The sequence below is a fragment of the Nicotiana attenuata genome, unplaced genomic scaffold, assembly GCF_001879085.1.
Source record: "Nicotiana attenuata strain UT unplaced genomic scaffold, NIATTr2, whole genome shotgun sequence".
Taxonomy (NCBI): Eukaryota; Viridiplantae; Streptophyta; class Magnoliopsida; order Solanales; family Solanaceae; genus Nicotiana; species Nicotiana attenuata.
The window spans coordinates 1-17328 of NW_017674159.1; the positions used below are offsets into that span (position 1 = coordinate 1).

Consider the following 17328-nt stretch of genomic DNA (forward strand, 5'->3'; position numbering starts at 1 on the left):
AATTCTTTGAGAAACAGTAAGGCTGTGAAATCTTTAGAAATATCTTGGCTCAGTTTAAAGCTCTTTTGAAAATGATCTTTACGACAGTTACGAAAACGATTTCAAAACGGTTAGTGCTGATAAGCACAGGAAAATCCGCCCCTCGGGCACAAATACCACAGTTTAACAGGTAAAAAGGCAAATAAATATGCAAGATGCGCACATAAAAGTTCGCCCCTCGGGCAATATCTCAACACAATACCAGCCCCTCAGGCTCACTCTCAGAAACACTCTCAGCCACTCGGGCTCTCTCTCTCTCAGATCACTCTCAGAACAGTATCATGTAGTAATCGCTGCGGCGTGCAGCCCGATCCACATATCGCTGCGGCGTGCAGCCCGATCCATAGCTCGCTGTGGCGTGCAGCCCGATCCATAGCTCGCTGCGGCGTGCAGCCCGATCCATATGGGTACCCGCGCTCACTGTGGGGGTGCAGACTCCGGAGGGGCTCCTACAGCCCAAGCGCTATATCACTGCGGCATGCAGTCCGATCCAATATATATATACCGCTGTGGCGTGCAGCCCGATCCATATAAGTATCGCTGCGGCGTGCAGCCCGATCTATATATAACTCTCACATCCAGGCCCTCGGCCTCATATCACTCAGTGTATCCTCACATCTGGCCCTCGGCCTCACTCAGTCAGAATAGCATCACAAGCCCCTCGGGCATTAGTAAAACAGTAGTTCTCAGCCCAAATTATCATTTAAAATATCATTTAAGACTCAAATCTGAGTAAAACTGGCTGAGTTGTAAAATAGTGAAGAAACAGTATGACTGAGTTCAAGTAATAAGTCAAAACAGTGAGGAAACAGTGAAAATAATCCCCGAAGGATTCAAATAGTTGGCACGAAGTCCAAATATGGCAATCAGCCCAAACAACAGTGATAACAAATAAATTCCAGTCAAATACGTAGTAAATTCATCAATCGGGATGGACCAAGTCACAATCCCCAGTGGTGCTCTACCCCACGCCCACTATCCGGCGTGCAAGTCACCTCAATATAGCGCTACGATGTGCAATCCGGGGTTTCAAACCCTCAGGATATCATTTACAATCATTACTTACCTCGATCCGGTCCAAACTCTAGCCCGCGATGCCTCGCTCGGACGAATCGACCTCCGGATGCTCCAAATCTAGCCACAATCAGTACATAATCATTAAAATATGCCAAGGGAGCGAAGCCCACTCGAAAATATCCAATTTAACATCAAAATCCCGAAATTGCTCAAACCCGGCCCCCGGGCCCACGCTTCGAAATTCGACGAAACTCACAAAATCCGACAACCCATTCGACCACAAGTCCAACCATACCAAAATTACTAAATTCCGATAACAATTCGGCCTCCAAATCTTCAAATCTTATTTTTAAGTCCCTGTCCAAATCCCCAATTTACACCTCAAAAACATGTAATCTAGTCGGATTATTCGATGATAATTCAATATTATGGAGTAGAAATAATCACAAGTGACTTACCTCAAGATTTCCCATGATTTCTTGCTCAAAAATCGCTCCAAGCCGTGTTCTTTCACCAAAAAAAAAGGTCAAAAATGAGCAGAAAACGCAGCAGCTTTATTAAGCCTATTCTGGTCGCTAAAAGCCAGATCTCGTCGCTAAAAGTCCCAAATCTGGTCGCTAAAAGGTGCACACCAGATCTGATGCACCAGCAATCTTTAATTTCACTAAAAAGGCTCTAACTCCATCATACAAACTCGGAATTCGATGATTCTTGTTCCTATGAGTCACAAATAATGATACGAACATAGTCCTTCAATCGAAACTCAATTCGGAGCTCGTTTGCTCAGGGTGATATCCATTTTGCTCGTTAAACAATTAACTCACGATTCGCGTCAAAAACCCAATAGCGACTTGATGAAATTAGACCAAACTTTCCAGATCACTCCTATAATTCATTATCAAAATTTTGGAAGTCTCAAAATCAAATTTCGATCTCTAGAACTAAAAATGGACCTTTGGATCATTACAAGCTTATAATCAAAACGCCAAAAATCTTTCAAAAACTCTTCCAAAACATATCCGAGCCTCATGGGACCCCGACCAAACATGCCAACATACCCCATAACAAAATTCAAACTTGTTCCAACCTTCGGATCGCTCAAAACAACGTCAAAACATCAAATCACCCTCGGATTCAAGCCTAAGAATTCCAAAACTTCCGAAATCCGAATTCGATCAAAAAGTCGACCAAACGACGTCCAAATGACCTGAAATTTTGCACACACATCACAAATGACATAACGAAGCTACAGCAACTTTCGGAATTCCATTCCGACCCTCGGATCAAAATCTCACCCATCAACCGGAATTCGCCAAAATATTAACTTTGCCAATTTAAGCCAAATTCCACACCGGACCTCCAAAACCAATTCCGATCGCGCTCCTAAGTCATAAATCACCTAATGGAGCTAGCCAAATCATAAAAATTCTGATCCGAGCTCATGTACACATAAGTCAACTCTTGGTCAAACTTTTCAAATTCAAAGCTTTCAACTGAGACTATTCTTTCAAATTCATTCCGATTTTTCCTGAAACCAAGACCAACGATCCACATCAGTCATAATGCATAACACGGGGCAAGTCATGTCCGGGAACTGGAGATCAAAGTGCAAAAGCTCAAAACGACCGGTTGGGTCGTTACATAAGCAATCAATATCAAATGTTTGATTCAGTTGGGAAAACATTTGAGTAAACAAATCATTGCTGACCATATGAAGCATGAGAAATTGTAGGTCATTTTAGGTCAACCAAAAATAATTTCAAATATTTGAAGAGAATTATTAGACTTCTAATAACGAAGAGCGGGACGACTCAATTTTGAATCTATTGAAAATAATTCTAATAGAATCGAACCGTAGACATTCTATCATAGACTTGAAATCACACAAATGATAAACACAAAAGAGGTAATATGATAATGAATCATTTTTACCAAAAAGGATACACGAGGATATCATTACCATACCAACTTCTTTCGTAAATGTGAGGAAATATCTACAAGATGATGGTCAATGTCCTCCAGGCAGATTTTTAAAATACTTTCTGTCACAAGCAATCTAATGACACATGTTATGCCTTGTGCTCTAGTTTGTCTTTTTCATGAGAAATTAAAAAAATCTCCATGCCATTTTTTCTATTTCAGTCCACTTTGTTGCCTGCATGGTTTGCATCTAAAAATATCCTACTAAATCAAAGCAATTAGTTCTTGCATATAATAATCCATAATCTAGAATCAAAAGGTCTTTTATGGCACTATAAGGAGATATTATGGGATCAGGTAAACCAAAATATTTGTCATTAAAATGAAATAGAGAGCCGGTCATACCTTGGTACTTTATTCGATCGTTGGACTTACTAATTTTCTCCTTGCTTCGCATTATGTGAAGATGAAGGTTAATTATCTATCATACTTATTTTCAAATCGATCATCTTCTAGAGTCTTAAAAATGCTTGACATGCTTTTGGTTAGTATTACCAAAAAAATATGCTCTTGTAGATGCTTCTTTGGAAAGAATAATCGTCAGATGATAAACATGAATTTGTTCAAATGATAAATAGTCTTGGTCACGAGAATGTGATTCAAAAAAAACCTTCAATTCCAGAGAGAGACTAGACAAAAATGTTATGCAATTTTCAAACCATTTAAAAAATATTTCAACATCCATACAAAAATAGTTTACAAACTTTGTAATATGCACATGAAAAATGATGTTCTAACAAAACTTTCTAGGAAGAAACAAACCTTCTTGTTGTGAAACCTTGGGCTACAAGTTTACACATAATTTTCACAACCCTGCCAATCTTATCAGGCTTTAGAAATCCATGATTGCAGCTCTTTTGCTTGGTACTGAATTTTCATACTTTTGATTCTTTCAGCTTCGTTCAACAAATCTTGCATTGCTAGAATCCAGCATTCATCGTTTTAATGCTTCTTCATGACTATCTAGTTTAACTAGTATAAATGTGTCACTAGCAATTTATTGCAAGCTATCCATTGCAAGTTATCCATCCTTATTCACAATTTGCTTAGAAAAGTATTAGTGTAAAGAAAAGCGCGCATGTTGAGATTTCTCTACAACTAATATTCTGAACTTCATAAAATCATAAGTAGTAATGGATAAGAATATGTCAAGAGTCTTACCAAGACAGTTGCAATCAAAGGAAATAAGATATCCATAGCTCAGGCAGAGTTTCATTCAAGATAATATCCAAAAAAAATCACATATAAGCCAATGATGACAATTTATGCAAAATGATGCTTTCTTTTCAAGTCAACTTTCAACTGAGGCGCCAAACTAAAAATGTGAAAGATCATGCTTGTTTCAAGAAAATGTCAACCAAATACTATTAAAACACACGCGATGATCTGTCACGACCCAAAATCCACTAAGGATCGTGATGGCGCGGGAAACCACTGCCAGGCAAGCCAACACCAAGAAGTTAATTAAATTCTCATTTTAGTATTTGTTGAAATCATTCCTTTTATACATTAAACAATGAATAATAAAATTCATTGAAATAAGATGATGTCTTTAACAGAATTAATATTTAATAATCCCATAATCATCCCAGAACCCGGCGTCACAAGTGCATGAGCTATTTCTAGGAAATCAAATAAAGTGCAATAACCGTCCGGAATACAATTTGGACAGAAGGTAAATACTATACGCTGAAAGAGACTATGCCGGCTGCGGATCGCTCGAGAGATGAAGCTCACATAAGTCTCCATATCATCCCTGCTGCTACGCCCATTAGGCCGCTAGGGTTACATGTGCCTGTGCAACAAAAATGCACAGCAAGTGTAGCATGAGTACAAAAACAACGTGTACTCAGTAAGTATCCCGTCTAATCTCGAAGAAGTAGAGACGAGAGGTCGACTTCGACACTTACTAGTGGTCCAATAATAATATACCAATAATATAGTAAATCGAGGGTTTTCATAAAAAAAATGGTTGTAACTCAATAGCATGAAGCAAGTAAACAATTCTCTTATTCATAGGGAAATTTCCAAATTAGTTTTCATCATTTATACATTTATTCTCAATCCGGGGAAGCAATAACCTCATTTATAAATATCAAGGCAAGCAATACAAGCATGCGCAAATCATGCCGAGGACATACGGCCCGATCCAATAATATTTAAACTTTGCACCGCCAGAGGGTCGAATGACGCGAACCATAGATGCGTCTACTACCCCGCTCGCTAATCATACATGCGATGCGGTCAAACATAAATAAACAATCACCCCGCTCGCGAATCATACATGCGACGCAGGTACACATAGAAACACACATTCAAACAGTCAATCAAAACTTCATCAGGGAGACAATTATTCAAGGAAGTGTCAATTTCTCTTTTACAAGTCGAGAAAAATGAAGTTTAACTCTTTTAGAAAATTATTTACCACTTCGATGCAATTAAAGCAATTTAAACTGCCAATAAGGTTACAATTATTACAAGTAAAGCATGTTTTTCGGATCCTAGACTTCCCGGACTTAAGCATAATAGTAGATACGCACGGACTCTCGTCACTTCGTGCGTACGTAGCCTCCACACATAGAAGCACATATCCAATTAATTCACCTATGGGGACAATTCCCTCATACAAGGTTAGAAAGGAGACTCACCACGCTCTGAAGTTTCAAAACCGGCTTCCAAGCCCTTACGACGACTCAAATCGATGCACAACGCTCCAAAACTAGCCAATAAATGAGAAAATCCATAAATATATACTCTAATACTCACAACAATTCAATTTAGATGAATTCCTAACTCCGTTCGAAAAGTTGACAAAATCGCCCTCGGGACCACGTGCCCAGATTCCGAAAAACTCACAAAATACGACAACCCATTCCGATACGAGTTCAACCATACCAATTTTACCAAATTCCGATAACAACTTGACCTCCAAATCTTGAATTTTCGTTCTTGAAAAGTTTTGCAAAAATCTTGATTTCTTCCATTTAAATCCGAAATAAATGATGAATATAACCATATAATCATGAAGTATAATTACTTTCGAATATAGAACACTTACCACAATCCATATGGTGAAAATCGCCTCAAAAATCTTTCAATCCGAGCTCCATAGCTCCAAATATGTTAAAAATGGCCGAAACCTCGAAATATAGCTTCTGCCCAGGTATTTACTCTTCAAGATCGCGGAAAATGCTTCGCAATCGCGAAGAACAACATTTCTCAGCCAAAATATTCCCTTCGCGATCGCGGAAGATGCTTCGCGATCGCGGAGAACAAATGCCCAGCTCTTCCAGACAGTCTCTAGTATAATGGACATAACCTTTTGTACAAAACTCCAAATTGCAAATGGTTTAACATTTTGAAAACTAGACTCCAAGGACTACAACTTTCATGCTTTGATCATCTCCCAGTTCCTTATATAACAAGATATAAGCTTCCAAAGTCAGCCCTATGCAACACAAATTTCTTCTTCGTAATTTCCAAACTCTTCCCAGATAGGCTGTAGTGTACCACTCATAACTTTTTATACACAGCTCCAAATTCCAAATGCTTTAATTTTCTAAAAACTAGACACAAAGGGCTACAACTTTTGTTTTTGGATCATCTCCAAATTCCTTGTACATTGCAAGATACAAGCTTCCAAAGTCGGGTCAGTGCAGCAGAAATTTTCTTCTACGCGATAGCGGAAGTCCTTCGGCGATCGCGAATCACTGGCCATTTTCTCCCACTTTACTCATCGCTATCGCCACCAGTTCCCCGCGATCGCGTAGCATACTGCTGTAGCCAAAAACCAGCAGCTAAAAATGGCCTAGAAATGGTCCGAAATTACCCCAAAACTCACCCGAGCCCCTCGGGACCCCGTCCGAACATACCAACAAGTCTCAAAACGTATCACAGACTTAGTCGAGGCCTCAAATCACATCAACCAACGCTAAAAACACGAATCACACCCCAATTCGAGTGTAATAAACTAAGAAATTCCAATTTCTACATTCGATGCCGAAACCTATCAAATCACGTCCGATTGACATCAAATTTTGCATACAAGTCACATTCAACATTACGGACCTACTCCAACTTCTGGAATTAGATTCCGACCCCGATATCAAAAAGTCCACTTCCGGTCAAACTCCTCAAAAACCTTCAAATTTCTATCTTTAGCCAAATGACTCCAAAATGACCCACAGACCTCCGAATTCACTTCCGATCGCGCTCCCAACACCAGAATCATCATAAGGAGCTATTCCCAGACTCGGAATCCCAAACGAACATTGATAACACTAAAATGCACTTCAACCCAAACTCATGAAATTCTTCCAAAAATGCTAACTTCCACAATAGGTGCCGAAACGTTCCCGGGTCTTCCAAAACCCAATCGGACATACGCCCAAGTCCGAAATCATCATACGAACCTGCTGGAACCTTCGAATCCCGATTCCGAGGTCGTTTACTCAAAATCCAATCTTAGTCAATTCTTTCAACTTAAAGCTTTCGAAATGAGAATTCTCTTTCCAAATCAACTCTGAACTTCCCGAAATTCAATTCCGACCATGCGTACAAGTCATAATACCTGAAGTGAAGCTGCTCATGGCCTCAAACTTCTGAACGACGCGTTAGAGCTCCAAACGACCAGTCGGGTCGTTACATTCTCTCCCACTTAAACATACGTTCATCCTCGAACGTGCTAAGAACTGCGCTGGAGTTGTCCGAAATCACTGTTTAACACCTCGTGCACCTACCCGTGCTACTACAACCCAGTTGAGCACATTATCTCGATCAATTCTAAAGATATTCCCTTTTTATTCAAGCAAATAAACTTAGAGCCCAATTTCAACATCCGGAATTCTCTGCCAGGCCTGCTTCCAATATATGAACACCGTATCAATCACTACACGAGGTACCAGAACATGACTACATGCCTTTGCTGAATTCTCACCATGCACCACCTCATTCACAGGACCATTATAACATTCTCTGCTCATAATAACCGACATTCCCTGAATCTGATGCTCACAATGCACCCCATGTCATATAAGTCTTGTTCCAACTCTTACAATACCGCCACGACGGAAGAGACGTGTAGAAATTCATAACCAACTGCCGAGTCAACAAGTCATTGAGGCTATACTCCTGAAAAGAACCATTACCTCATTCTGAACCAAATGATGGTATTTTCTCTTTAATATACTTCATATAATCCGATCGCACTGATACTAGATCCAATAATCTCGTCTTACCCAGTATGAGCTGCTCAGGCAATAAGCCACTCCAGACACGACCAAATATCTCATATGATGCCACAATGTGCCTATAGGCTACCAACTCGAACGTGATACATAAGGAAAACGAACTCTGGAAGGGACTACTCAACCTAGGAAACTAATTAGACAACCGAGAAGGTGTTATAAACCTCCCTCAGAAAAAAAAATGGGAAACAAAACACACAAAATAGAATGTAGGGGACTGTACTCAACATCACACTGTTGCAGCGTGCAACCCGATCCCATCAACATAACTGTGGCGGCGTGCCACCCGATCCACACATAAAATCTATATAAGGAGATACATACCGAGCTAGAGTGCTCACTACTAAATACCGAATATCGGCCACAAGCACTCTAAGTGCATAATACCATCCCTGGGGAGACAGATAGCGCTATACGCTACAAAACTAAAGCACAACTGGGGTACGATATATGATCTGAATCTAAAGAGCCATCCTGCTCAATAACACCATCGCTACGCGGAACCTCAACACATAAGATAATTATCAAGCCGTTTCACAACTCACACGGCACGATATAATATTGCATGAAATAGCCGACGACGAAACGACATCCAACGTCCGAATACTCTTCCATAAGGAGTGCTATGCTGAAATGAACACATCCAGCCTGATATAGAGCCCATATTCATATTTAAATCCATTCACAGACCTCAAGCCGATTTTGATCGTACCGATATAGGCCAATAATCTTTCCTGGGTCCATAATAACTCCCTTTTTCTCATAACACACAAGAACAGTCGTCCAATCCGGAACAACCTTCCACATTCCACAACCAAATGAATCGAGCGCCCTTCAGGCATAAATTCTCAATTAGCGATAGTACCACAATCTCCATACTTGGTTTAAATCCTCAATCAATTAAGTGACTACATGTCACACTTATACAATATTTCCGTGGGATATGCTCCCATGGCCTTCTGCACCAGGTAACAAGTCTGCACATCCATACCACCGGCCATACAAATGCTGCAAAGCGAATCAAGGATCCGCAAGTCAATACACAAAACCTCTTACTCATGACACTGATCTTAGGTGACGCTGAAGATAATACCAGCTTACTCTAAACATCTAAATTCTTTTCTTGCTCATCTGAGCCCGTGACCTCCTTGTCAACACCGAACCGCAACCTTGATTCTCAACTTCCAAATCCCATGCTACTCACGGCACTTAATCATGATAATGCGCAAGAGTACAAGAATTTCATCATAACTCCTGAACCACTAATAGGGTAAATACTTCATCATATAGAAGCCCTTTACTTAACTCATTTCAAGGGAACCATTACAACCCGTGACTAAATTCTCATAACCATAGAAAATACCAACCTCAAGTAGTGGTCTAAACCACCATAACTCTTTCGGGATCCATCTGCACATAATAGGCCATAATACTCGAAAGCCTCCAAATAGAATCAATTACGGCGACCATCAAACACCGCACACATTACTGTAATCATGTGTATAACTTAACACGCTAAAGGAACTAATCGTTTCCACCATTATACCAATTCAACCATTGCTGACTGATTTTACTTCTTCCAATTTACTCTGGGCTTGACTTAGGAATAATAGTAGCCCCATTCAAAACATCACGAACCCAAATCCGCACTCATCCTGAGTGACCCTATTCCACGAGACAACATTGTCTCCAAACCCATGAACCGTTTCATACCCTCCTTGCACGCACATTCGCATCTTCAACTGATACACCCATTCTGATAATTCCTCTATGAATCCGAAGTCTTTTTCTCATTTTCCTCCCAATGCTATACTGCAAGTCGAAAATATCATAGAACATTCCGAGCCTCTTATCATAATCTTCTACAAAAGCTCGATTCTTAACCATAGTCCGGGCTTGAATCCTTAGGCACCGCATTTTTAACCTTTGAATTCACTAGGACCGTTGTTGAGAGTCACCCATTCTGGCTTGGTCCCGAATATAATCAACTCCAAGGCTCCGCTGGCATATGAACACCCATCTCAATGAAGCACTCAACTAAATCACTTTCCTTGTAAATCACCTCTATACGAAGCATGAATCCTGAATCCTCCCAAAGCCTTAACATGAGTCAATAAGGCCAACTATAGCACACATTTATCAATTCCTTTGCTCAAATTACCACTTATGTTCTTTTCCCTTAGCTGTAATAACTCATCAATATGCCGATAACCCAAACCTCACAAGTAGATAAGCATGCAACCCAATCGTAGGCGGTGGGACTCTCCCACTTAGCTTGAAGCATTTATTACACAACTCTGGAACCCACCAAGATTCTTTATCTCTTATTGACATGACCTTGCGCAATCAAACTGCCAGATTCCTCGAATCCTTCCGTTAGTGTTTCATGAACGCTTTGAATCTCTAGCAACATTCGCATATTCGACCTCTTACTAGATAGTCAGTAAAATCCTTCGCAGGAGCTTCGCCAACCACGCGACCGCTGACCTGCTCACATGAGATAACTCGCCTGTGGAAATTACATGCCGATATCTTCCAACGTCGTTGGACAGGGTACAATCACTATGACATCAATAACCCATCCTGATCCCGTGCTCATTCACCAACTGTACTAGTTCGTTCACTTCTTATGGACATCAACTAAATGCGTGACAATATCTTCTAATTCAAAGTAATATTGCATCCTTCTTCGTATCAAGCAACTCCCTTTCTGCTACATCCAATCTCCCACCGTATAATAGCCAATATTTCAAATTAAGCCCGCGGACCCAATCATCGTCCACTAAAATTCCAAAATCACTCTAAACTTTTCCTCAAGGTGTGCAGTTATCATGCCACTGAACCCATATGCTACTCTGCCACTCTCCCACTTTGGCCAAACTCACTCCTTTAGGCAACTACTCAACTCCTGTTTGCCACACTTGGCCTTCTAGGAGTTTAATCACCACAAGACACTTCCCACATGCCCTTCCTCATCCTTCGCTGCCCAGTCAAATACGCAGGAGGAAACATCATGCACCACATCTGCAGTACCATTACAATTCCTCGATTCCATATTTAGAACCATCGCTTCACGTCGCATAAGATTGACTGGGAAGGAAATGAAGGCATAAGCCTCAGAGGAATCAAACCGCACGATGAGGAATCAAGAAGGGAAGTGCTCCTAACAGCCCTGTAGCCTCTCGAAGATAAGTACAGACGTCTCCGTACCGATCCGCAAGACTCTACTAGACTCGCTCATGACTCGTGATACCTAAGTGAACCTAGTGCTCTGATACCATGTTGTCACGACCCAAAATCCACTAAGGGTCGTGATGGCGCCGGACACCACTGTCAGGCAAGCCAACACCAAGAAGTTAATTAAATTCCCATTTTAGTATTTGTTGAAATCATTCCTTTTACACATTAAACAATAAATAATGAAATTCATTGAAATAAGATGATGTCATTAACAAAATTAATATTTAATAATCCCATAATCATCCCAGAACCCGGCGTCACAAGTGCATGAGCTATTTCTAGAAAATCAAATGAAGTGCAATAGCTGTCCGGAATACAATTTGGACAGAAGGTAAATACTATACGCTGAAAGAGACTAAGCCGGCTGCGGATCGCCTCGGGATATGCAGCTCACATAAGTTTCCATATCATCCCTGCTGCTATGCCCATTAGGCTGCTAGGGGTACATGTGCCTGTGCAATAAAAATGCACAGCAAGTGTAGCATGAGTACAAAAATAACGTGTACTCAGTAAGTATCCCGTCTAATCTCGAAGAAGTAGAGACGAGAGGTCGACTTTGACACTTACTAGTGGTCCAATAATAATATACCAATAATATAGTAAATCAAGGGTTTTTATAAAAAATGGTTGTAACTCAATAGCATGAAGCAAGTAAACAATTCTCTTATTCATAGGGAAATTTCCAAATTAGTTTTCATCATTTATACATTTATTCTCAATACGGGGAAGAAATATCCTCATTTATAAATATCAAGGCAAGCAATACAAGCATGCGCAAATCATGCCGAGGACGTACGGACCGATCCAACCATATTTAAACTGTGCACTACCAGAGGGTCGAATGGAGCGAACCATAGATGCATCTATTAGCCCACTCGCGAATCATACATGCGACGATATCAAACATAAATAAACAATCACCACGCTCGCGAATCATACATGCGACGCAGGTACACATAGAAACACACATTCAAACAGTCAATAAAAACTTCATCAGGGACATAATTATTCAAGGAAGTGTCAATTTCTCTTTTACAAGTCGAGAAAAATGAAGTTTAACTCTTTTAGAAAATCATTTACCACTTCGATGCAATTAAAGCAATTTAAACTGCCAATAAGGTTACAATTATTACAAGTAAAGCATGTTTTTGGGTCCTAGACTAACCGGACTTAAGCATAATAGTAGCTACGCACAGACTCTCGTCACTTCGTGCGTACGTAGCCCCCACACATAGAAGCACATATCCAATTAATTCACCTATGGGGACAATTACCTCTTACAAGGTTAGAAAGGAGACTCACCTCGCTCTGAAGTTCAAAAATCGGCTTCCAAGCCCTTATGACGACCGAAATCGATGCACAACGCTCCAAAACTGGCCAATAAATGAGAAAATCCATAAATACATACTCTAATACTCACAACAATTCAATTTAGAAGAATTCCTAACTCTGTTCGAAAAGTTGACAAAATTTCCCTCGGGCCCACGTGCCCGGATTCCGAAAAACTCACAAAATCCAACAACCCATTCCTATACGAGTTCAACCATACCAATTTTACCAAATTCCGATAACAACTTGACCTCCAAATCTTGAATTTTCGTTCTTGAAAAGTTTTGCAAAAATCTTGATTTTTTCCATTTAAATCAGAAATAAATGATGAACATAACCATAGAATCATGAAGTATAATTACTTTCAGATATAGAACACTTACTCCAATCCATATGGTGAAAATCGCCTCAAAAATCGCTTCAATCCGAGCTCCATAGCTTCAAATATGTTAAAAATGGCCGAAACCTCGAAATATAACTTCTGCCCAGGTATTTACTCTTCGCGATCGCGGAAAATGCTTCGCAATCGCGAAAAACAACATTTCTCAGCCCAAAATTTGCCCTTCGCGATCACGGAAAACAACGCTAAAAACACGAATCACACCCCAATTCGAGTGTAATAAACTAAGAAATTCCAATTTCTGCATTCGATGCCGAAACCTATCAAATCACGTCCGATTGACATCAAATTTTGCACACAAGTCACATTCGACATTACGGACCTACTCCAACTTCCGGAATTAGATTCCGACCCCGATATCAAAAAGTCCACTTCCGGTCAAACTCCTCAAAACCCTTCAAATTTCTATCTTTAGCCAAATGACTCCAAAATGACCCACAGACCTCCGAATTCACTTCCGATCGTGCTCCCAACACCAGAATCATCATAAGGAGCTATTCCCAGACTCGGAATCCCAAACGAACATGGATAACACTAAAATGCACTTCAACCCAAACTCATGAAATTCTTCCAAAAATGCTAACTTCCACAATAGGTGCCGAAACGTTCCCGGGTCTTCCAAAACCCAATCCGGACATACGCCCAAGTCCGAAATCATCACACGAACCTGATGGAACCTTCGAATCTTGATTCCGAGGTCGTTTACTCAAAAATCCAATCTTAGTCAATTCTTTCAACTTAAAGCTTTCGAAATGAGAATTCTCTTTCCAAATCAACTCCGAACTTCCCAAAATTCAATTCCGACCATGCGTACAAGTCATAATACCTGAAGTAAAGCTGCTCATGGCCTCAAACTGCTGAACGGCGCGCTAGAGCTCAAAACGACCGGTCGGGTCGTTACATGATCACTGCAAATGCGTTATTTTCTTATTTAAAAAAATGACCTATGCAAAAGTAAGGATAATCATCAATAAAAACATATATATGTACCTTCCAAGCTTTTGAGTCTTACGAATAGTCGAGTATCTCCACATGCACAAGTTACCGAGACATCAAGGTTAAACAACCTTCTCAGATTTGAATGAAGTATTGAAACTTTCACCAAGAGAATGAATATAAGAAGTAATTATCTTCACAAGTTATCTTAAGCTCAGAAATACATGAAAGCAATACATGCATGCATGCTTGCTTATCCTAATGCTTATACAAATGGCATGGTTCATGCAAGATATTCGTTCTTATTCACAATCTCTAAGTCAAGGATAAGATTAACACCAAACATAATAGTAGTATGTTGCAGCTAGTCGACTCAAGCAATATGTAGTTGTACATATCATATTATAGAAAACAAATTACTAGATACGTATCACCTTATAAAGCATCCGAAGGAATTTGAATAACCTTTAGTGATACCAATCACTTAAGCTTTACCATCATGTGTAATAGTTCCTTCATCATTTGTAGAGTATGTATGAACTTTGAAGCATCTTTAAGCATGTGCCTTGACCAGCCATTATGCAAATGTCATTTATCCCTTTCTATGGCTGGACTTGGAATTCCTGCAAAACAAATTAATTTATTTTTGGTACCCAAATCTTTTTGGGTCCTTCATGGTTAGTAGATTGTGTAATTCGAGATGCATGTAACTGTTTAGGTCTACAAATATATTTTGATCTAACATAACCTTTGGCATAATTGCATGTAAATACTTTATGTCCAGAATTGCCACAATAATGACATGTAATATGAGAAGAAGAGTGTTTACCTGTAGCTGCCTTATTAGTTGACTTGGAACTTTCCTCAGTCAACTTGTTCAAAGTAGGACATTTACCAGTAGATCCCTTTTCAGACGACTTATAGCTGTTAAGCCAAGGAGACGACTTTGATCGATCAAAGTAGTGGCTGGAGGATTTGTGCAAGCTGCTTATTTGCTTGCGAAGCTCAAAATTTTCTTCTTGAAGTAAGTTGTTCTCCACCAGATATTCTTTAAGCTGAATATCCCAATCTTTCTTTTCATTTTTCAACTTGTTATATTCTTCAAGTTTGATCTCCCAATCTTTCTTCTCATGTGTCAACTTGTTATATTCTTCAAGTTGGATCTCCTTCCTCAACTTATTATATCCATTTAGAACTTTCTCAAGGTCATTGAGAACCAATACGATATTATCCTGCAATTCATCACATTTATCGCAATACGTAATAGGAGTGGAACATACCTTGTTAGTTTCTCCCATTGCTATGAAACATTGATTCTACATTCTTTCGTGATTGTTTTCTTCTTCAGATTCATCCTTGTCGCTCCAGGATTTGTGGTTCTTTTTCTTGAGATCACAATCCAGAATAGCATTAAAGCACACCTCGTCAGTTTCTCCTCTTTTCTTGAGACATATGTTTGTCATTTCTTCTTGATCATCCTCGTTGCTCCAAGTTGAGATTCTATAATTTTTCTTCTTGAAGTTGGGACATTTTAATTTCATATGTCCAGGTTTACCACATTTATAGCAGCATATGTTCTCTTGTTGTTGAACTTCATTCTTCTGATTCTTCTGATGATTCTGGATGGATTGAGATTTTCTATTCTGCCTCTTTCTACTCTTCATTTTTCTCGTCTTGGGTATCACGGCCAAGTCTTCTCGATCTTCACCATTTTCGGATTCTTCAAGAGTTGACGTGGATTAAATTTCCTTAACTTTGTTGGCGTACCCGTGGATATTTTCCAATCAGTCCCATATATCTTTAGCAGTCTTACAGGTGGATATTTTCTCGTATTCTTCTTCACTAATCGCACAATAGAGCATGTTGATTGCTCTAGCATTTGTTTGCACAATATCCAACTGTTCTTTTGTGTAGTCAAATATGGATGCCCTTTTTACAAGTTTTTTTCCATCACTGTTGTTCGGAATAACTCTTGGTCCATTCTGAATAACTAGCCAGGCTCGATAATCTATTTATTGAACAAAAACCTTCATTCTTTCTTTACAATGGCTATAGTATTGACTATTGAGGTACGGTGGCCTTCTTGTTGAGTATCCCTCTTGAAGTACGGTTCCAATAATTTGATGACCTGCCATGGATGTTTTCTCACTTGCTGTTAAGCAAAAAATAAGATGTGAGATCTGCTCTGATACCAATTGAAAGTACAAGAGGGGGGGGGTGAATTGTAGCCTATTTACGACTACTCTTCAGACCTAGTCAACTTATGCGGAGACAGCCTGCACAGAACTATTGGTCCTTTCGATTTAAAGAAGTGCTAATCACAATAAACAGTAAAGGAACAGAATATAATACGACAGCGATAAAGTAAATGACACCAGGAATTTTATACTGGTTCGGAACCAATATAGTATCCTAATCCAGTCCTCTTGGGTTGCAAGAGTGTTGTCTTTTAGAGCTCTTTGTAAATGAATTGAGTACAGCCTTTGTGATTTTCAGCGATCACCACCAACGCTGACAGGGTTGGTTTTCACTCGCTCACCAACATCGACCCTTTGGTTTTCACTCGCTCACCAAAGAAACGAACAATGACACAACCTCTCGGACACACTGCCTCTCCAATATTTTTCTGTCTCTCTTCTCTCTTTTGTGTACATAGTAAATCTACTAAAGTGAATTACAATGCTTGTTAAGAGTAGAATAAAGAACTTTTAGTTGGATAGACAATTGTATAGAAGGCTGTATAAGTTTGTTGTTGCAAGTATCTTCTCTTTTATACTTGGTCGTTGAATATTCTAGCCGTTGCAGCAGTCTTCTAATTTTGGAAAAGGATTTCCTTTGCTGCTGCTCCAACTTTCCTTTACTGCTTCTTGCCCTTTTGAACATGATCATAATCCTTGTCTCGATTAAGTCTGATGCTCAAAACTACTCTTTCCTTTGAGTACAAACGAATATCCATTAAAGAAATCTTTACATACTGCAAAATATTTAATCAAGGACATATCATTTAATACCTTTTTTATAAAAGATTCTTTTCTTGTAAGCCATCAAGTCTTCATACGCGGATATGCACGTGACTTCTATAAGGCAGATTTGGATATCTTCTGTTAATGCAAACTTTCCTTTTGAATTGGACAATTTGAA

At 39.6% G+C, this 17328-nt stretch overlaps 1 protein-coding gene across 1 annotated transcript; it reads right to left on the reverse strand.

Annotated features, from left to right (window-relative positions):
- Positions 1-15503: 15503 nt before the first annotated feature.
- On the reverse strand, positions 15504-15851 carry LOC109218114. Its single transcript, XM_019382432.1, has one exon. The coding sequence runs from the start codon at positions 15849-15851 to the stop codon at positions 15504-15506; it is 348 nt and encodes a 115-aa protein (XP_019237977.1).
- Positions 15852-17328: the final 1477 nt, after the last annotated feature.